Here is a 22,068-nt window from a genome sequence, read left to right as displayed (position 1 = left end):
CCAAATGTGTGATAAGCAACTTCAGAGTCATAAAGAATGAGTAGGACATAGACAATAGTCCACCTCATCTGGAGTTCTACATTAGCTTCACTTTGTCCACCTGGCAGCCTCACCATTCTCATGTCCATCCTCGTGCTTCCAGTGCCACAGTGCCATGCATGCCACATGCTACCAGGGCTATGGACAGATGATCCCATCTCTAAAAACAGCCTGTATCTATGTTTTTTTAGGTGGTTATAACATTGAGAAGGCATCCTCTTTTCAACATCTTGGGGTTTGGCCCCAATTAACAATGTTTCTCAACCTGCCACAAGACAGTGGCTGTACTTTTCCATTTGTTTCTGAAATCTCTACATTGCATCTCCTGTAAATATAGGGTATTCTATATATAGATATAGGTTGTTTCAGAAGTCAGCATAACATATATTTGAGTATAATTTTAAACCAAGAATTGCTCATGTATAGATAATTTAGATTTAAGAGCATAGTTACCCTAGTTTAACATAATAACAATACATTGTTAAACATTCTTAGTAAGATTAATGATTGCTTACCTCCTTGCCCTTAATATCCAGCATGAAAGAGTTTATAGTAGGCATGTTATTGTAACTTTTAATTTTTATTCTAGTTTCTCATCTTTGTCACAAAGACACGAAGTTAAAAAACTACAAATATTTCTATCAATGAGAACTATTAATACTTAGCCACTCATTGTCTAATACTTCTAACATTATGTACTTTGCCATGGTGCTGCTTTATGGACCTATCACTATGAGCTTGAGGAAAGGAGAAATTGGAAAGTTCACTTTTCTTTTTTTTTTTTTTTTTTTTTGCCCAGGCTGGAGTGCAGTGGCACGATCTCAGCTCACTGCAACCTCCACCTCCCAGGTTTAAGTGATTCTCCTGCCTCAGCCTCCATAGTAGCTGGAATTACAGGCATCCATCACCACGCCCAGATAACTTTTTGTATTTTTAGTAGAGACGGGGTTTTACTATGTTGGCCAGGCTGGTCTTGAACTCCTGACCTCAGGTAATCCACCTCCCTCAGCTTCCCAAAGTGCTGAGATTACAGGTGTGAGCCACCCCCTCCCCCAGCTGGAAAGTTCACTTTCTAGCTCTAATCTTGTACTGTGACTAAACACTGCTAGGAGCTTTACCTTGACCTATAAATTCTCTCCTCAGATACAGAAGTCTATTGTAAGACTGTTTCCTTGAGTTCTCATTCCCTAATGATCCCATTTGTATTTCCTGGTGAGAACACCATTAAAATAGTTGCCAGTATTAAGGGTTATTAATATCCCCACTCTTATCCCCAGCTGGGTGTGAATGCACTCGTACTTCTGGTGGGGCCTTTTCTTCTTGAGTACAACCATCTCAAGTGTTCAGAATTTCTGATGTGTAAGAACTTTTTATTAATATCTACTTCAAATGGTATCTTCCTTATCTATAGGCCATTTCCATGTCTACACGGAGATTTAGAATAATTTCCTTTCTCCATTACATTTTGTTCCTTGAAGGTATTTTATAATCAGAGTGCATGTTCTTCTCTCTTTCGGAGATTTCCTTGTTTCAGGCAAAACGTATTAAGTCTCTCTAGTCGAATCCTGTGGATCTTGTGTTATGCCACTTGTCTCTTGAATAGTCTCAGCATGGAGATAAGAAAGGAGCATTATATTCTAAGTTGAGAACCTAGAAACAAAAACCAGTATGGTTATAGTTTTTCTCATCCTGCCCTGTATCTACTTTTTAAAATTCCTTTAATGTACGAATACAGATTTAGAAATTTAGAAACCTAAATCCTATAATAAATATTATAAAAAGTAGATCATTGAAATTGTATATGTATGATTTAAAGCTTTCAATAAAAATAACCAAATCACTACCTCTTTGGGTTATACTCGCTGTCATTATAAATCTTTATTTGTCCTATTACACAATATAACAAGGACTATAAATGTCTTGCACATCGTGTGTTGCCCAAGAGAGACCTTCCATTTTAACTCCTTTCCTTTACTAGTTGTGCTTTTATTTACTCTTCTTCCAAGTCTAAATTTCTATTTTTATTAGTGTCATCACACTTCAACTTCAAGTTCTAGTATTTCTTTTTTTTTTTTTTTTTTTTGAGATGAAGTCTCACTCTGTCACCCAGGCTGCAGTGCAATGGCACAATCTTGGCTCACTGCAACCTCCACTTGCCAACTTCAACCAATTCCCCTGCTTCAGCCTCCCGAGTAGCTGGGACTACAGGTGTGCACCCCCATACCCAGCTAATTTTTGTATTTTTAGTAGAGATGGGGTTTCACCATGTTGGCCAGGCTGGTGTCAAACTCCTGACCCCATGATTTGCCCACCTCAGCCTCCCAAAGTGCTGGGATTATGGCGTGAGCCACCATGCCCAGCCCTTCATTTTTAATGCCTCTTGCAAATATATTTAATATGGATTCATAAAAATGCAATTAGCATATTATTACAAAAGAAAAAGTAAAAGAAGAAGAAAAATCAGGTTTTAATATACTAGTTTATAGATCTTGTAAAACTATGTAATCATTCTAGAGTAATTTTAAATGCCATTGAAGTAGTTAATTTTCAGTGGTCCATAAACTTAGTTTTCTTTGTTGTCTGACACATTTGATTCTTAAAAAGTAATTGTTCCCAGAAAGTTTCTTTTGTATATACAGTCAATATTATTCTAAAATGTTATGGAAAGGCAAAATAACTAGAATAGCTAAAACAATTTTGAAAACAAAATTAAGGTGGGCAGAATCACTCTACCCAATGTTAAGACTTATTATATAGCTACAATAATTAAGACAGTGTGCTGTTAGAAGAAGGACAGACACATAGATCAATGGAACAAAGTAGAGAACTGAGAAATAGACCTACAAAAATATACCCAGCTGGTTTTTGATGGAGTTCCAAAAGCAATTCAATGAAGCAATTAAATATCCATAGGTGAAAAAAGGAACCTCAACCTAAACCTCTCACCTTATATAGAAATTCGATCAAAGTGATCATGGACCTAAATGTACAACTGTAACACTTTCAGAAAAAAATAGGGAAAAACCTTTGCGATCTAGGGCTAAGCACAGAGTTTTTAGACATGACTCCAAAAGCACAATTTATAAAAAGCAAAATCAACAAATTAGACCTCATCAAAATTGAAAACTTTTTCTCTGCAAAGGACTCTTTTAAGATGATGAAAAGAGAAGCCACAGAGTGGGAGAAAATATTTGCAAACCATGCATCCAACAAAGGACTATTATATAGAATTGTTAAGAACTCTCAAAACTCAACAATAAACACTCAACAATCCGATTTTTAAAAATGAGTTAAAGACATGAAGGGCCATTTCACCCAAGAGGGTATATGGATAACAAACAAATACATTTCAAAATGCTCAAGACCATTTTACTGTTAGGAAAATGCAAATTAAAACCACAACAAACCATCACCACATACTTATCAGAATGACTAAAATGAAAAATAGTGACAACACCAAATCTGCCAAGGAGGCAGAGAAATTGGATGACTTATATATTGCTGGTAGGAATGTAAAATGTTACAACCACTCTGGAAAACAATTGAGTAATTTCTTAAAAACCTAAATATGGAAATACTATACTACCTAGTGATTGTACTCCTGGGCATATATCTCAGGGAAATGAAAACTTACGTTCACACAATAATCTGTATGTAAATTTTAGCATCCTTTGCTCTAATAGCCAAAAACTGAAAACAACTCAGATATCCTTCAACAGACAGGTGGTAAAATAAACTGTGGAACATCCAGACTGTGGAATATTGCTCAGTAATAAAAAGGAACAACTACCAATAATTCAGCAACCTGAATGATTATCCAGCAAATTATGCTGGGTTAAAAAAAAGGCAGTTCCAAGAGACTATATACTGCATGGTTCCATTTATGTAACTTTCTTGAAATGACAAAATCATCTTAACAGAGAATAGATTATTGGTTGTTAGGAATTAAGGAGTGAGTGTGTGGGAGGGAAGTAGGTGTGGTTATAAAAGGGCAATGTGAAGGATCCTTGTGGTGATGGAAATGGTTTTTTTTTTTTCTCTCTCTCTGTCTCTTTAGAGCCAGGGTCTTGCTCTGTCACCCAGACTGATGGCATAATCCTAGCTCATTACAGCCTTGAACTCCTGGGCTTAAGTGATCCTTTCGAGTAGCTGGGTCTAAAGACACATGCCACCATGCCTGGCTAATTTTTAAAAAAATTTTTTTTTAGAGACAGGGTCTTGCTTTGTTGCCCAGGCTGATCTCAAATGCCTGACTTCATGTGATTTTCCCACTTCAGCTTCCCAAAGTGCTGAGATTACAAGTGTGAGCCACTGCACCCAGCCAGAAATGTTCTTTATCTTGACTGGCTCGATGTCAATATTCTGGTTGAGATATTGAGCTATATAGTTTTGCATGATATCATTGAGAGGAAACTGAAGAAAGAGTACACAGTGTCTTTCTGTATTATTTCTTACAACTCTTTATGAATCTATAATTATCTCAGAATAAAAAGATGAATTAAAAAATTGTGTCAGCACATTGTAAGGATGAATCCATTGAAATGAAAAAGACACTTGCAAGGTGTTTATTTTCTCCTTTGGTTTTTCCTGCAAGGTTTGCGAGGAGCGATCGCATTTGCCTTAGCTATTCGGAACACAGAATCTCAGCCCAAACAAATGATGTTTACCACCACACTGCTCCTCGTGTTCTTCACTGTCTGGGTATTTGGAGGAGGAACAACCCCCATGCTGACTTGGCTTCAGATCAGGTGAGTGACAACGTCTAGCAAAGGAAATCGTTACGAGGCATGACTGCGCTGTTCAATTTCTGGTAGTGCTGACTTAGTCAATAGTACAATGGCAGGTCCTAACCTAACTTTCCCGGCAGTCAAGTTGACCTTCACCCATCGGGTGAAACAGAGTGACGTAGTACCAACCACACTGACTTTTCCAGAAGGCTTCCAAATCCTAGGATGATGTCTGTTTATAGTCTGTCCCTAGAAATTTATTTATTCATCTATCAATTATTCCATTCAACAATCTGTATTCAGTACAATTCGGTATACTATGGAGCTTACAAAAATAAATCACAGGTCTTGTCCTCAAGATACAATCCAGTTGGACTGATATAGAAAAAGCTATAATATGAAGGATAAAGTGAATTTATTGTTTTTTAATTCCTCACAGCACTTACAACAGGGACATAGGAAATGCTTAAACATACTTGCTTCGTGAGCCATATGCTTAGCCAGAGGGATGCTATAGATGCAAGTTAGACACTTTCATACGGGAAAAGGGGGTAAAGGCTTCAGTCAGTGGCCCTCCAGTAAGCAGTTCTGGAAGACGATTACTATAAACCTGAAGTATGGGAGGGGCAGACGTTTTGACAAAAATGGGTCGCTGGTGTCAATTGTGAAAATGGGTAAATCTGTTTTAAAGTGTGGCTGTCTTTATTTAATGTTCTTGTGACCTGGGTCCTCATTTTCATATCCCAGAAGGTAACAACAGTGCTTTAGGCAAATCACATTTTATTTCTCAAATCTATACATTTTTGATGATCATGCAGTCACTTCCTGGTCCCTACCCATTGTCTATAAGACAAATTTATACCTACTGCATTCAACACGTAAAGATCCATCTGACTGGAAAAGGACTTCCAAGAAGATCCTTACAGTCAAGAGTCTGTTATTACAGCACCTAGTATAGTGCCTGGCACACAGTAGGATTGAATACATAATTCATGGAAAGTTAAATGAATACAACCACAAATGTAAACACTTTCATTCACCATTTACTGCAGGTCTCACAAGTTTAGTATAGGAAAACTTATGCTTAAACCAGGCCAACTGTCTATGCATTAAACCAAATTCTAAGAAAAAAGGGCTTCTTGAAGTACTGTGAATATTGCTAAACACAAAAAAAGGCTTTGACTAAAGGTGAATAGAGAGTGTTTTGAAATGCTTCTTGAATTACTTCCTAAGCACATAAATGTGACTTGCAATTTCTTTCACAGTGGTTGTCACCTGTAGGCTCCCATGGATGAGTACACAGATTGCATTAAACCCTATAGCGCTGGGTCTCCTGTGAACTGTTAGTAAGACAGTGGTGTGTTTAGGTTTCTGGAAAATAAAATTCAGTAGGTAGATCCTTGCATGGAAATATTAGGGCTTGGAAACCAAGTTAGAGGATGCTGGTCCCCACAAAATACAAGTACTAAATACCCTATCAGGTGAGTTAAAATATTCAGAATATAAAGTAGTGATATCAGGATTTCCTTGAAGCAATAAAATGTAATTTGTTTTCTACTATTTCTTTTTTTACCCTAAAAGAAGTTGTCCCCAAATCAGTAACACGTTTTATCCTAAAGTATTTACCTAGCTCTCTTCTAGTGTTTTCCAAAAGCATCCACTGACGTCAAATAGGTGTCATAACTTATGCAGCCCCTTAATATCTGGTTCAGCAGGGAGAGGGGAGTATTATAGTGGGGCTTTAAACAGGTTAAGATAGTTATCCAGATTATAGGACAAGGCCTAGTAAGAAAGGAAAGATACTAATGGGAACCATGGTGTCCAGGGGTGAAGTGCCTGGTAGTCAGCCCGGCCAGTGTTATGGCAGCCTGCCAGGGGGCACAGCATGGGGCGGCCAGGTCATGAAGATGCCCCAGTGGGAACTGGCTCCAAATGGCCCAACCAATTCAGTGCCAGACTTGGCCACCAGCCAGGAGGGAGATGGGTAAAGGCAGGACTGTGATGTGTTTAGGGAATTGAGCTGACAGGGTTCTAGTCTAGTGAGCAAGGTGATGATCTCAGCTGGAAACTAGAGTATAAATCTGACATCAGGGCAGAAACCCAGTCAGAGAGACCAGAGACCCATTCATGAGAAAACTAATGGGGAAAAACTGAAGTTCCTAGATTTCCGAGTACCCAGGAAGTAAACCCAGACAGATAGATACAGGGCAGAATAAGTTAAGACCAATTTGGCTCTTAAACTTGAATGAACATCAGAACCACCTAGAGGGCTCATTAAAACCCAGATTACTAAGCCCCAGCCCAAGTTTCTCATCCAGTAGGTCTTGGTCAAGGCCTGAGAACCTGTATTTCTACCACATCCAGGAAATGCCTGTGTTGCTGGTCCCAGGGCCACACTTTGAGAACTGCTGGTTTAGACTTCCTACCCCTAGTGGAGATGGGGCTAATATTGATACTGTCAGATGTGACTGGGGTTGCCAAGGGCCAGGCACACCTAAGCCTGCAGTGTAGATTCCTTAGCACCTATACTAAAGGGAGGAGGGGCTCACTTAAAGAGGAAGAGTCACTGTGCCCTGATCAGTGGGCGGGAAATAGGACGTAATAGAGTAAACATAAAGAATAAAACTATGTCACTGTGTGTATACAAATACACAGTAACTTGTAGTGACACCATCATATGCTCCACTTTCCTACCATGGTTTATAATGTTGTCAAAGAAATTATCAATTCCATTATGGCTTTAAACTCCTAGTCACCCATCATTTAGACTCCATTTAGCAAGGCCTTGCTTGTTTACAGAGCTACGTCTCATTAACCAACTTACCTGTCAGACTTTTCCCCAAACACACCATGAAGTAGGTAAATTGGAGCTTTAATAAAATGACATAAATGGAGAAATGCAAGAGACGCAAAGACAAATGTGATACTGAATGAACCCAAATACCCTCAATTGGAATGTGATTTGTTTATCTACTTTACATGGCCTTCCCTTCTTGAGTCTATATTTTTTCTCTGAAATTATTTGATATGTACTTGAATTAGTTTTTTTATCCCCATAAAATTTGCCATTCAGCCGCAAACGACCACAGTAGGATGCGAAGAAAATGTTTTATATAAGGCAAAAATTGATAGTATTAATATGAATTGCACTTTGATGGAACTGACTTTAAAACAGCAATGATCCTATGTTTAGAGAAACAAATAATGATCTTTATATGTGAAACAAATTTTCCATTGATTGAGTCTTGTCCTATGCACCATTCAAATTTCTTGTCCTGGAGCTGTTGTATTTTCTTTTTAAAAATAATCATAAAATGTTTGTAGTGCAACATTGAAAATAAATCAGACCTTTGCTTTTTAAAATTCTGGAGAAAAGGGAAAGACTCCTCCAGCATTGTTTTGGAGGTTTTCATGTAAAATAAAGTAGAATGGTTTCTTGATTAAAATCCGGATCTCCTCCCTTCTGTAGAATACATTAATACTGGTGGTGAGGAAAACCCAACAGGAGTCTCCAAGGACTAGCTCTGCTGTTAGCCAGGAAACAAAAAAGACCAAAGGTGTTAGGCTTTGCCCTACAAAAGCCAGTAAACAAGATTATCGACCAAATGGTTGCACATGCTTACAAATAAACATTAAAGACCACAGGGCAGAGCTCTCTGGCAGTGGCACCAGATAATAAGCTTCGAGATGGTAACCCCATTCTCTAAGCCAAGAATGGGGTTCTGGTAGAGCACTACATGGAGCTTAGGGTAGGGCACCACATGGAGCTAACAAACTTTCAGCAAATAGCTCATGAGAAAGGAGCCTATACCACAGTGCAAACCTTTCCTGGGCTCCCCAAATGAGAATGTAGGGCCCATCTCTTCACAATATCTGAATCACAGTGTGGAAGGCCTTGAATGCCAGAGTAACACAGACCTTGTCTCCTAGCTGACATTAGAGAAGTATCCTCAACAAGATAACCTTTACAGCTTCAAATTTTGACCTCTAAACACTCTAACAATAATAACTGACTTGTAATGAGTGCTTACTCTGTGCCAGATATCAGATAATAAAATGCAAAGCGTATAACCTCCTTGTGACTCAGCTTCTAATCTATAACATGGGGATGATGATAGTAGCTGCCACTATGGCCCACGGTTACGCCACCATCAGGCTGCAGAACCAGGATCCAATCCAGCGAGCCTAAGCCTAGAGCCTACACACCCAACTAGTGCATTCTTCTGGCACCCTGATAAATGAGCTTATTGTCAATGCCTGCAATCGACCCTGATTAGCAAATCCTTTGAAGAAAGAGATGTGCTTTTTAAACCACGACAGGGCTGTTAAAAACAAACACAGGAAATCTTCATCCATCACAAGTGATTGGGCTGACTGGCTCATACAACACAGAAATTCTTCAGTGCAGGTTTTCTTTTTGACCTGGGACAGTTATAGGTAAATAAAATGAGATTAGTCCAACATAGCCAAGTGGAGAAGATTGTCTTCCTCAATTACAGGAATTTAGAATTACAGGACTTATAGGAATTTGTTACCCTCACGCTCATCTCCCAATTCTATTCAGGATCCCAAACTATTCTGCCATCAGCCTCTTCCCCAAATCAACCAAAAAATTTGGTTGCATACATTGACTTACGTCTATTGCAGAGTGAGCAACTTCTAGATAGTGCAATGCTTCTACTATTAATTTTTTTTTGAGAGTGTCTAGCTCTGTCACCCAGGGTGGAGTGCAGTGGCTCAATCATAGCTCCCCACAGCCTTGATCTCCTGGTCTCAAGCGATCCTCCTGCCTCAGCCTCTCGAGTATTTGAGACTCCAGGTGTGCACCACCATGCCCAGCTAATCTTTTTAAAATTACTTTTAGCTGAGATGAGGTCTCATTACATTGACCAAGCTGATCTTAAACTCCTGAGCTCAAGCAGTCCTCCCACCCCAGACTTCCAAAGTGCTGGCATTATAGGCATGAGCCACCACGTGAGCCCACTGTCAATATTTTAGTTAAATATTTAAATTCAATTTTTAGTTTATGACGAAAAGCCATTCTCAAGTGATTTATTTATCATTTATACCCATTGGCTACAAATTTTTAAGATAACAGCCATCACAAATATGTATATAAAGATAAAAAGAGAACTGTCCTTAGTAATATTTGTAAGTCTTAAATGATAGCAGAGTTAAATATATCTGCTTACATACAGACTTCCTTTATTATTGAGGTGAGGAAATGTTAATTTAATATGATGGAGGAATATATATCATTAAGTTATCTTAATATTAACTGTGTTCTGTTTGGTTTCCTTTCTAGCATTCAAAGTTTCATGCGGGTTTAACAGTTTGCTTCGTTGTTGTATTAATGTAGTCGATCAATACACACACATACTCTGGAGTTAGACTGAGCAGGTCCTAACCCTGCCTCCCTCTCTTAAAGCTGTAGGACTTTGAGCAATAAATGTGATGTCTTTATGCCTCAAATTTCTTAATCTGTAAAATTGAAATAATGATATCTACCACTTTAGAACGTTATAAGGTTTAAGTATTCTGTGTGTACAGAATTTAGGGGCACACAGTAAGTGCTCAACAAATATTGTTATAACAGTACCCAAAAGATACCTATGAGCCTTTTCTTACCCAAATACTGTATAATTGTCCCCCTGAAACCCATGCACATATAAACTATTATTAATTAATTATATTTATGAAAGCATGGTATACATGGAAAATAGAAATAGTCTCTGGAAAGTTTAGTCCATTTTCCTTAGTAACGAGACTCACCAATTTTACAGGCAACTCCTATTTCTGCATTCAAAATGATAAACGCCATAAAGAAAAATGCTAACAAAAAGGATTATATTACCCAACAGCTCAGAAAGATTCTTTCTAAAACATGCTTCTATCTCCTTCTTAACATAATAATCTTTGCTTGGGAACTTTTTAGATATTTAATTTATAATATTTCATCAAGCTGTATTGATTGTATTATATTTTATAGTGATTTTGTACAAATTTGTATACTTCGTATCAATTTATATCAATCGACAGACTTGAGAAATATGCTCTCCCACAAAACATGGAAAACCAGTTTACTCATTTGAATATAGATTTATACTGCATATTCCATACCTGGTACTGCCTTTTAAAATTATGTTCTGTTTTCTTTAGGTTCTTCTACATTTCATAAATCTAAATATTTATTGCTTAAATCGATCTAGTTTGACTTGTTACATTAAAGATATTGGATAACTGTAGTAACCTATTGTTAACCTAAAAATATTCTAGGTTTATAACAATTGTTATGAATTAGCAGTTCCTAAATTTGCTTTCAGTGCCATCTGGGTTCCTTAATACGCTTTCTTTCTGCATGCCAAATTGTCTCAGTTCCAGAGATAACAGTCTTTATCTCCACAACTGCCAGCTATCCTCCACAAGCCATGTTCTTAGTCATCTTCTCTGAAGGTGCTCTTGAGAATATCAGTATCAATAAGCTTCTCTCATTTACTAAGTTTACCAAACAATGGACATTCTGGTCTATTAAAGGAGATTTACTAGCCTGTTATCTTAAAGCATTGTCCAATATGGTGTCCTTACTTTAAGTAATAGATGTATTTGTACTTTAGGTAACAGCCAACATTTGAAAAAACAAAAAAGTGATTTTGAATGCAGTAGGTGGGACTTGTTATTCAAAAACTATGGAGAAGGGTACCAGTTCTGGTCAAAATGGAGTAAGCATACTTACTCCACCCACTTTCTCTTCCTCTGAATGCAGCTGAAAAACACTGAACAGAATGCATGTAACAGTTATATGAGGATTCTAAAAAGTAAACGGTAGCAGACATATTCAGGGAATAAACCAGAATTCAGAGTACTATTGAACTGGTGGTGAGTTTTCATTTTGTTTCCTCTCTGGAATCTCCTGGCCTAGACTCAAAGACAATTTAGAGACCAGAATTATAAAATAAGAAAGAGAGAGAGAGCTGGAAGAGAAATTCTTTGTTTCTGGAACAAGATAAAGGAAAAGAGACATTTGTGGGTCGGAAGAGTGGACATATGCCTTGGATTTGTCATTGTTTTCTTCATTCCCTCTTCCCCAATCCTAGCAATCATAAGGTGGCAGGTGACGATGGCAGCAACATTTACAAAGGCAACTAAAATGTCAATCAGAGGAACTTTGGTCCTAAGATCATGGGGAAGAATTCCCATTATATTTTTTTTCTCTTAATCCTCTCACCAATTAGCCTTGGAAGCAGGTGCAATATTATTATGGGAAAATCATAGAAAATATGCAGCAGTGTGGGAAAATTAAAACCCTGAGATTTTAGCCAGAGGACCAGGAAAAGGGGCTTTGGGATGCTAGAAAATGTAGAGAAGATTGTAGAGAGAAGGGAGCTTGAGAAAGCGACGCTATAAAGTTGTCTATAAATTTTCAAGCACAAAATCAGGCTATATATGCATGTGTCTGAGCCTAAACAGCACACACCAAAGACACTGAGAAATGAACTATAAGTCAGAACATTAGCCAGCTCCCCAACTGGACACTGGGTGTCACATATGCAGGAAAAATCTAAAGGCAACTGCATAGACTTTCAAACTTAACTGACATTGGAACAACAGGCAACAGAAGGCAGATAAGAACTTGCGTTCTGGACCAAATCTGGTTTGATTGCCTGATAAAACAAAATCTCAACATTCTACCTAGGAAAACCCTATGTCACTTAACATCCCATATCCAGAGTTATCTAACATAATATCCAAATTTCTAGAATTTTTAGCATATGAATACCCAGAAAAATCTTAATATCTCACAAGATCCAGGAAAAATTTTAATATTTCACAAGATGCTAACCCAATATGGACACATATATTGGAATTAATGAATCAAGACTTTAAAGCAGCTATTATAACCATGCCCCAAGAAGTAAGAGCATACACGATGGAAACAAATGGAAAAATGAAAACAAAAAACTGGAGAGAAATAGAAGATACATAAATAAATAAATAATTTGGAATGGAAAATGCAATGACCAAAACAAAATATTCATTTAATTAGCTTAAAAACAAAATAAAGGATGATAGATGAAAGATTCTGTGAACTTGAAGATTATAAGAAATAATCTAATCTGAACAAAAGTATGACATTTTTCACCAACAGATCTGCTCTTTAAAAAAAGAATGACAAAGGAATGTATTCATATGGAAGGAAAATGATATTAGAGGGAATCTTGGAACAGCAGGAATGAAGGAGGAGCAATAGAAATAGTAAATATATGTTTAATATATTTTCTTAAGGTTTTAAAAATATATATGGTTGTTGAAGGAAAAAATTTAACATTGTCTTATGGGGTTCTCAAAAAGGAAAATGAATAGAGGGACCTGTAAGTGGTAAGTTTTCTACATTCCACTTGAAGTGGTAAACTATTAATTCAAAATATATTGTAAAAAATTATATACTTATACTGTAATTTCTAGATCAACCACTAAAACACATACACAATGAGATATAGTCAAAAGTTCAATAGGTAAATTAAAATGGAAAACAAATCAATTAAAATAACTTCAAAGAAGGCAGGAGAGGAAAATAGGGGGGAAAAATAGAGAAAACAAACCGGAATCCGGTAATAAAATGGTAGATCTAAATACAAATATAACAATAATTACACTAAATCTAAATTGCCTAAAGACATCAGTTAAAAGAGATTGTCAAGGCAGATTAAAAACAAGACCCAGCTATATGCTGTCTGTAAGAAACATACTTTAATATAATGATATAGATAGATTAAATGTAAAAGAATGAAAAAATATGTGCCATGCAAATACCAATCAAAATGAAGCTGGAGTGGCTATATTAAATCAAATAGTCTTGAGAGCAAGAAAATTTTCCAGGGATTAAGGAGGGAATTATGTAATGATAAAAGAGTTTATTTACCAAGAAGACAGAACTATATAATATGTGTATGCACCTAAGAATATAGCCTTAAAATACATAAAGCAAAAACTGATAAATCTGAAAGGGGAGAGAGACAAATTAACACTTATAGTTGCAAACTTCAGTACTTGTCCCTGAGCAACTAATATAACAAGTAGACAGAAAATCTGCAAGGAGACAGAAGAACTATTCTAATAACCAACTACATTTAATTGACATTTATAGAACACTCTACTCAACAGCAGCATAATACACATTCTTTTCAAGTGCTTACAATTACAGCAAAATAAGCAATAGCATAGGTCATAAAACCTTTTCTAATTTAAGAGAAATGATAACGTACAGTGTTACCCATGATCACACCACTGCACTCCAGCCTTGGCAACAGAGCAAGAAAGGAGAATATCATGACAGATTTTAAAATCTGTTTAATGTCATATTAAAATGTCATATTAAAATGATGATAAGGGAATCCTACAAACAATTTTCTCTGCACATATGTTCAACAAAATAGATTAAATGTAACAATTCTTGACAAACTACCAAAACCCTTTCAAGAAGAAATATATAAACTGAATCATCCTGTATCTATTAAAGATACAGAATTGGCCAGGCGTGGTGGCTCATGCCTATAATCCCAGCACTTTGGGAGGCCAAGGTGGGTGGATCACGAGATCAGGAGTTCAAGACCAGCCTGGCCAAGATGGTGAACTCCGTCTCTACTAAAAATACAAAAATTAGCCGGGTGCGGTGGTGGGTATCTATAATCCCAGCTACTCAGGAGGCTGAGGCAGGAGAATCACTTGAACCTGGGAGGCAGAGGTTGCAGTGAGCTGATATTGTGCCACTGTACTCCAGCCTGGGCGACAGAATGAGACTCTGTCTCAAAAGAAAAGAAAAGAAAAAACAAAAAGAAATAGAATTTAGAGTACAAAACCTTCCAAAAAAGAAACTACAAGCCCAGATGGTTTCACTGGCAAATTCTTTGAAAGAAGATACAACACTAATTCTAAACAATCTTTTCCAAGAAACAGAAGCAAAAGCAATATCTTCCAACTCATTTTAAGAGGCCAGAATTACCCTAATACAAAAGTAAAACATCATCACAATAAAGTAAAACTACAATTCAACCTCTTTTATAAACATAGATGCAAAAATCTTGCACAGAATACTAGAATATCAAGTCCAGCAATACTTAAAAAGGCTACACAGCACAACTAAATGGGACTGATCCCAGGAATACAAGTCTGGTTTAGTAGGTAAATATCAATCACTGAAATGTATATTAGCAGATAAAAGAAAAACATGATCATATCAATAGATACAGAAAAAGCATTTAATAAAAATTAATTTTTATTCATGATTTAAAAAAACTCTTAGCAAGCCAGGAATAAGAGAAAACTTCCTTAAACTAATAAAATACATCTAAAAAAAACTTACACCTAATATCATATTTAATAGTGAAAGGCCAAATGCTTTCTTCCTAATATTAAGAATGAGACAAATATTCCTAATTTTAGGAAGAAACTCTAATTCAATATTGTCCTGGTAATCTTAGCCAGTGCAATAAAACAAGAAAAATAAATAAGATACATACAGCATAGAAAGAGAGAAATAAAAGCCCAATTTTTAGCCTTTATAATTGTTTATATAGAACAAAGAAACCTACCAAAAAAAACTTCTAGAAATAAGTGATTTTAGGTTTTACGATACATGGTCAGTACTCAAAAATCAAATGCATATCTAACTACTAGATATGAACAATTGGAAACAGAAACTAGTAAAGTCAATACCACTTCTAATAGTCCCAAAAAATGTAAATACTTGGGAATAACATAACAAACCACATGCAGGATCTGTGTATTGAAAACAAAATACCAGTAACAGAAACCAAGAAAGAACTAAATTAATGGAGAGGCATGCTGTGTTTATGAATTAAAAGACTAAATATAGTTAAGACATCAATTTTCTGTGAATTGATCCAGAGAGTTCATACAATTCTAATCAAAATCCCAGCAGGACATTTTGTAGATACAGGCAAACTGATTTTTAAATTTAGAAAGAAACGCAAAGTAACTAGAATAGCTAAAACAATTTTCAAAAAGAATAAAGTTGGAAAACTCAGATTGCTTGATTTTAAGACTCACTTTAACATTTCTGTAACCAAAAAATGTGATATTGGCAAAGGGATAGACATATAAATTAAACAGAAGAAAAATCCATAAATAGACCCACACAACTATGGCTTATTGATTTTTGTAAAAGTTAACAAACAATTCAATGGCATAGGGAGAGTATTTTCAGCAAATGGTATTAGAATAAGTGTCTATCTGTGGTAGGTAGAGTTCTAAGATGACTCGCAACATTTTCTGCCCCTCGCCAGCCTGATATACATGCCTTGCATAATCCTTGGAACTGCAAATATGATGGATTATCTTAATATGGCACAGTAGACTTTGAAATAGGACGATTACCTTGTGGGACTGACTTAATCACATGAACCTCTTTATAAGAAGAGCGTTTTCTCTGGCAAGTCTTTGAAGAGGAACTCATACATTCAGGAGGATTTGATGCACCATCATGGCATAAAGATGGAAGTAGCTACATGGCAAGGAATTTTGGAAGCCTCTGGGAACTGGGAATAATTCCTGGCTGACAGCCAGAAAGGAAAAGGGAGTCATAGTTTACAACTTCAAGGAAATGAATTCTGCCCACAACAAGAATGAGATTAGAAAGATTTTTCTCCAGAGCTTCCAGACAAGAACCTAGCCCAGCCAGTACCTTCATTTCAGCCTTGTGATATCCTAATCAGAAAATCCAGTCACATTATGCCAGAGATCAGACCTACAGAACTGTGAGCTAATAGGTGTTGTTTTATGCTGCTAAGGCTTGGTAGTGTGATATACAGCAATAGAAACCTAATACAATATCCATAGGCCAAAAAATGAACCTTGACTTAAACCTCAGAACTTACAAAGAAATTGACTAAAACTGGATCACAGATCAAAACATAAAACTATAAAACTTCTAGAAAAAACATAAGAGAAAATATTTATGACCTTGAATTAGGCAAAGGATTGTTAGATATTATATGAAGAGCATCATCCATAAAAGAAAAAATCATGAAAATACTTTACTTTGCCAAAGACACTATTCAGAGAATGAAAATACAAAAGTACACACTTAGAATACATTGCTGGTGGGAATCTAAAATAATGTAGCCAATCTGTGAATCACTTTAGCAGTGTATTATAAAGGTAAAAATACAATTACCATATGACCCAGTGTCTTAGTTTGTTTTGCGCTGCCAAAACAGAATACCTATGACTGGAAAATTTATGAAGAACAGAAATTTATTTTCTTACAGTTCTAGGAGCTGGAAGTCCAAGATAAAGGTGCCAGCAGGTTCAGTTGTCTGGTGAGGGTGGCTCTCTGCTTCCAGGATGGCACCTTGATGCTGCCTTCTCTGGAGGGGACAAACACACTGTGTTCTCACATGGCAGAAGGTGGAAGGGCAAGAAGGACAAACTTGCTCCTTTAAACCCTTTCATATGGGCACCCAATCTCATTCATTTTCCAAAGGCTGCAACTTCTAAAATTGTTGCATTGGGGATTAAATTTCAATGTGAAATTTGGAGGGGACAAAAAGCATTCAAACCATAGCACCCAGCATTCTCCCTCCTAGGCAGTTACTCTAGAAAGTAGAATGGGGATAATAACAGCATCTATCTCTGGAGATTAAATGTATAAAGATTAAATGGGAAAAGATTCATGTTAATGTCCTTTGAGCAGTGCTCAGCACTCATAAAATAATCCTATTTTAACTTATAGCTTTGATTAGAAATGTCAGTGAATTATTTATATAGAGAGAGCATTTTCAGAATATGTTGAGATAATCATATAGTTTTTTCTTCTTTAATTTGTTAGTATGATGAAATATGTTAATAGATGTCCTGATACTGAATTATCCATGCATTCTCAAGATAACTATTTTTTCCTAAAATTTTGTATGTATAATAATAATTGAAATTAGTCTTACAGTTTTCTTTTTCCCTTTGTGGGGAGGGAGCTATCTTTCCTGGGTTTAGGTATTATTAAGAATATGCTATATTCATAACATGAACTAAAGGATTTTCTATTTTTTCATATTCTGAAATGACATAACATAGAAATAATCTAGTCTTTAAAACCTAGATCAAAGTCAACTGTGAAGCCTTCTGGTTCCTTCAGTCATTTTTAATGGTATATTTTCTATCACCTTTCTAGTGTCTCCTATGGTAATTTGTGTATTCAAGGTAAAATTGTCATTTTTAGCTAAAAAATGGTCAAGTATTGGCAATTTCATGTGGTTCAACCTAGTAGTAAAATGAATATCTATATGCCCTTAACCTAGTTTCACCCATTATTAATAAATTGCCCATTTTGCATTCTTACCTTTCCATTTAATATATATTAAATATAATTATATGTGAATGTTTTTTATTTGTTGCTTTATTTTTCACTGAACCGTTTGAATGTGAGAATAGGCATCACACACTTCTTATCTAAATATTAAAGCATGCATCTTCTAAGAATAAGGAAATTCTCTTAGATAACCAAAGTACTATTATTGTACCTAGAAATAAGGACATTCTCTTAGATAACCAAAGTACTGTTATTGTACCTAGAAATTTTTTTAAACAATTGACAGTATTATCAGTACATATTTAAATTTTTCCAGTTATTGCAAAAACGTATAAGATATTTTAAAATTCAGGATCCAATCAAGATAATGTGTTGCATTTGGTCTTTTTTTAATCAGTTTTTTCTTCTTTTTTGTTTTTTCAGAAGAAACCAGGTCAGTTGTTTCATACATTATTCCACATCCTGGACTTGCTTTTTTTCTCACAGCAACAATTAATGTATTCTTTTTGGTGCTATATTTCCTGTAAACTAGAAATTAGGTCAAGGCTTGAAATTCAGGTTGAATATTTTTGGCAAGAATATTCATCGATAATGTTGTGTGCTAATGGACGCATGAGGTCAGGTTCTTCCACCACTGGTAGTGCTAAGTTTGTTCATATGGTGACAGTGGTAACCTCAGTTGCAAAGGTATATTTTTACCTTTGTAATTAGTTTTTAATCTATGGGAGGATACTTCAGTACAGTATAAATATCCTGTTTCTAACAATCTTTCACCCACTGTTTTTAGCATCCATCAATAATCATCATCTGATTCAACTATTACATTTAGGATGATTCAGTTTTGTATTAAATTGAGTTTCTTGATTATGTTACTCAAATTGTCTGTATCTTTACCTATATTTTTACTAGATGTATCAGATTCTGAAAGAAGTATGTTAAATTTCCCAGTATAATTTTTTGTAATCAAGGCCTTACATTTCTATATTATTAATCATATATATTACTAATTGTATGTATATATTTGGCTATGCGTATCATGTTATGAGAGGAAATACTCGAATTTGCCTTTGAGTTAGTCTGATATGTCTTATCCTAAAATTAAATCTTAAAATGATCATATCCTCCATATATGTTCACACCCTTCTTTCATTCTCTAGTCCTGGTAATGTGGAAACCTATAATGTAGTATGAAAGCAATATAGAAAAGTCCTTTTTGTAAGCATTAAGCAGGGGGAACTTCCCCTTTTCTCCTCTTTTTTTTTTTTGGTTATCGGTGATCTAGTATTGCTTTGAAACAGATTTCAGTGTTTTGATTACATTATTTAATTCCCTGGGATCCTTAACTTCTCTTTTAAAACATAAAGCCTTATGTTTTAATATATTACAGTCTTTTACTTACTAGTATGCATTTTAAACATTAATGAAACTGTTTAAAAAAATGACTGTGTAAAATCCAAAGAGTTGCAATAAAACACCTATTTTGCATCTACCCTAAAGATTAATTGTGTAACCAAAATATGAGATTTTAACTAAAGTTTTTAAAAATAAGTGCTGGATTCTACCATAAAGGGTCGCTTGGAAGAAACTGCTGAAGACAGGGAATTGCCCATTAGAGGCAAAATGTGCTTTAATGCAGATTTCATTGTACTCAGTACAGCTAGCTGTTTTGCAAAAACACTACAGGAATGTTTGTACGAAAATTAGCTCTTCTTTTCCTCTTTTTTTTTTTTTTTTTTAATAACACTCTTCCCAGTGCTAGATTTGCAGTAGAGATTGTAGTTGGCCAGTAATGAAGCTGCCCCACGTTTAGAGATGGTTCAAAAGCATTTCCAACAGTTTTCTTCTTGGTGGCATTGTCTGCTTTTCTTTTATTATCTATAGGATGCAATTTGGACATAAGGGGTCGCCTCATGACCCCTCAGGTCTCCTTTCTCTCTTCTTCTCAGGCATAGCACCCACGCATGAGTCCCCCTTAGATAAACCATTCTCTTTGTTGAGACAGCTCAGCGCAGTGCTGGGAGTGGGTTTGCTGAGCCCATCTGATGGCCATCACAGCCTGCTGTGGGTTTCTTCACCTACCCCTATGGCTCTGCTGCCACCACTGCAGCCTGGGTCCATGTGGGTGGCAGTTTATTCTGACCTAGCCATCAAAATAAGCCCATCCTTTTCTAATTCAGTCACCATGGGTCTATTCAATTTTGTATAGCCCTTTTATCATTTCAGTGGGATTCTCAAAGGAAAGGAGGATGGCGTGTGTATGTTTCAAACAGTAATCTTTGTTTTTCATTTACCAATAGGATGCATTTCAGCAGTGTTTAATTTTTATAAGTCTAAAATAATACATGCTTGTTAACTAAAATGAGAAAGCTAGAAAATTATTTTAAAAAATAAAATTCACCTGAAGTCCTTTCACACAGAAATAATTATTGTTAACACTTGAGTATATTTTTCTAAAGCCATTTTTTTATTGGCAATCAGCTTTTTATAAGATTCAGACATTCTATCTTTTTTACTTAAAAATAGTATGATCACTTTCTAATCTTATTAGCTACCTTGAGTTTGTTTTCAAGAACTGAATAGCAAAATAATGTAAAAATTATTTATTTAAATTTGTATTAAAGCATATTAGACTAGAATAATTTTTATAATATATAAGTTATATGTAATTTATATATTATATATAATATATTTAAAATTATAAAATTTTAATTCAAAATTATTTATATTTGTATTAAAGCATATTAGACTAGAATAATTTTAGACTATTATAAATGATACTGTGATTATTTTATTCAAGTAAAATTTTTGTATCTCTAATTTCTTTCCTAGGATAGATTCTTAAAAATGGAATTAGGAAGTCAAAGGGTAGAATATGTTTTAAAGTTCAAAATACATTTTGCCAAATTGCTTTCCAGTAAGGTTGAGTTAACTTATACACCAGCAATGTAATCTATTCTCTCCTTGGTGGCTTTCCAATTGGTTTCTTATTAGTCCAGCATAATTGCATGCTTTTGAGGATGCCTAACAATTTTCTAAAACTTTGTCCTGATTCCAGAAGCTCATTTTTTCTGGGTCTGCAGAAGATGTTCCTTTTTCCTCATTCAGTAAAACATCTTGATAAGCTTTGTGCTAATTTTCTTGTCTTTGCTAGTATTTGACTATAGAGAAATCTTTCCAGACTCAGTATTTGCCAATGGACAGGTGTGTGGATTGCCCCTGGCTCCCCTCAATGCCCATCTGGTTGTTCATCACATTCTTTCCTTGGAGCCATAGCTAGCAGGTCAATTTGCAACATTTATTACCCAGGGCCCAGGATCTAGCAAACATTCATCTTTCAAGCTATGCCCTATTTGCACAGAATTTTCTGCTGTACTTACCACTTAGTTTCCAGGCTCTCTGGCCAATGGAGCACATTCTACTCCTGGGATTTCCACCCATGGCTACCACTTTATTAATGGGACATTTCGTCCCACAGGATGCAATATGTCTTTGAAAATGCCATCCTCCATCCCCCATTCTTTCCTACTTGTATTCAGCAAATATTAATTAAGCTTCTACTGTGTGCCAGCTAATGAATAAAGCATAGAACAAAAGACAGAAATAAAACATAGAAATCCCTGCCTTTCTGTGGCTGACACTATGTCCGTAATTCACCTTTCACTCCTGCCCTATGACGTGTTGTCAAAGGTTTTTTGGTTGATAAAGTCCATATTCTTTAAATTGGGGCAGACAGTGGGGTTATGAACAAAGTATGTTTCTGCCATCTTTAGACAAACAAGAATGCTCTATTCTCGTGGTTGCTTTTCTCAAAATAACCATTGTCAGCTTTATGAGTATTGAAAACTCCTGTGATATTCTATACAAGCTTGTCCATTGCATAGTGTTTTCAGTAGTGTTGGAATTGTTTGCCTTTTCTGGGCCTTGAAAAGGATTTTAGTAGGAAGTTAGCAGGAACGCCATTAGGGAATGCTAACTGGA

General features: G+C 35.8%; 1 protein-coding gene across 1 annotated transcript in view; it reads left to right on the top strand.

Moving 5' to 3' along the window:
- The window catches only part of SLC9A9 (solute carrier family 9, subfamily A (NHE9, cation proton antiporter 9), member 9), a 229,736-nt gene that overhangs the window by 29,469 nt on the left and 178,199 nt on the right, over positions 1-22,068 (top strand). The window contains exon 4 of the mRNA XM_012001354.1: positions 4,634-4,787. Within this exon, the coding sequence (XP_011856744.1) occupies positions 4,634-4,787 (154 nt within the window). The remainder of the gene's footprint in view (positions 1-4,633; positions 4,788-22,068) is intronic.

The sequence above is a fragment of the Mandrillus leucophaeus genome, unplaced genomic scaffold (genome assembly GCF_000951045.1).
Source record: "Mandrillus leucophaeus isolate KB7577 unplaced genomic scaffold, Mleu.le_1.0 Scaffold1176, whole genome shotgun sequence".
NCBI lineage: Eukaryota > Metazoa > Chordata > Mammalia > Primates > Cercopithecidae > Mandrillus > Mandrillus leucophaeus.
This window is presented reverse-complemented; position numbering and strand designations above follow the sequence as displayed.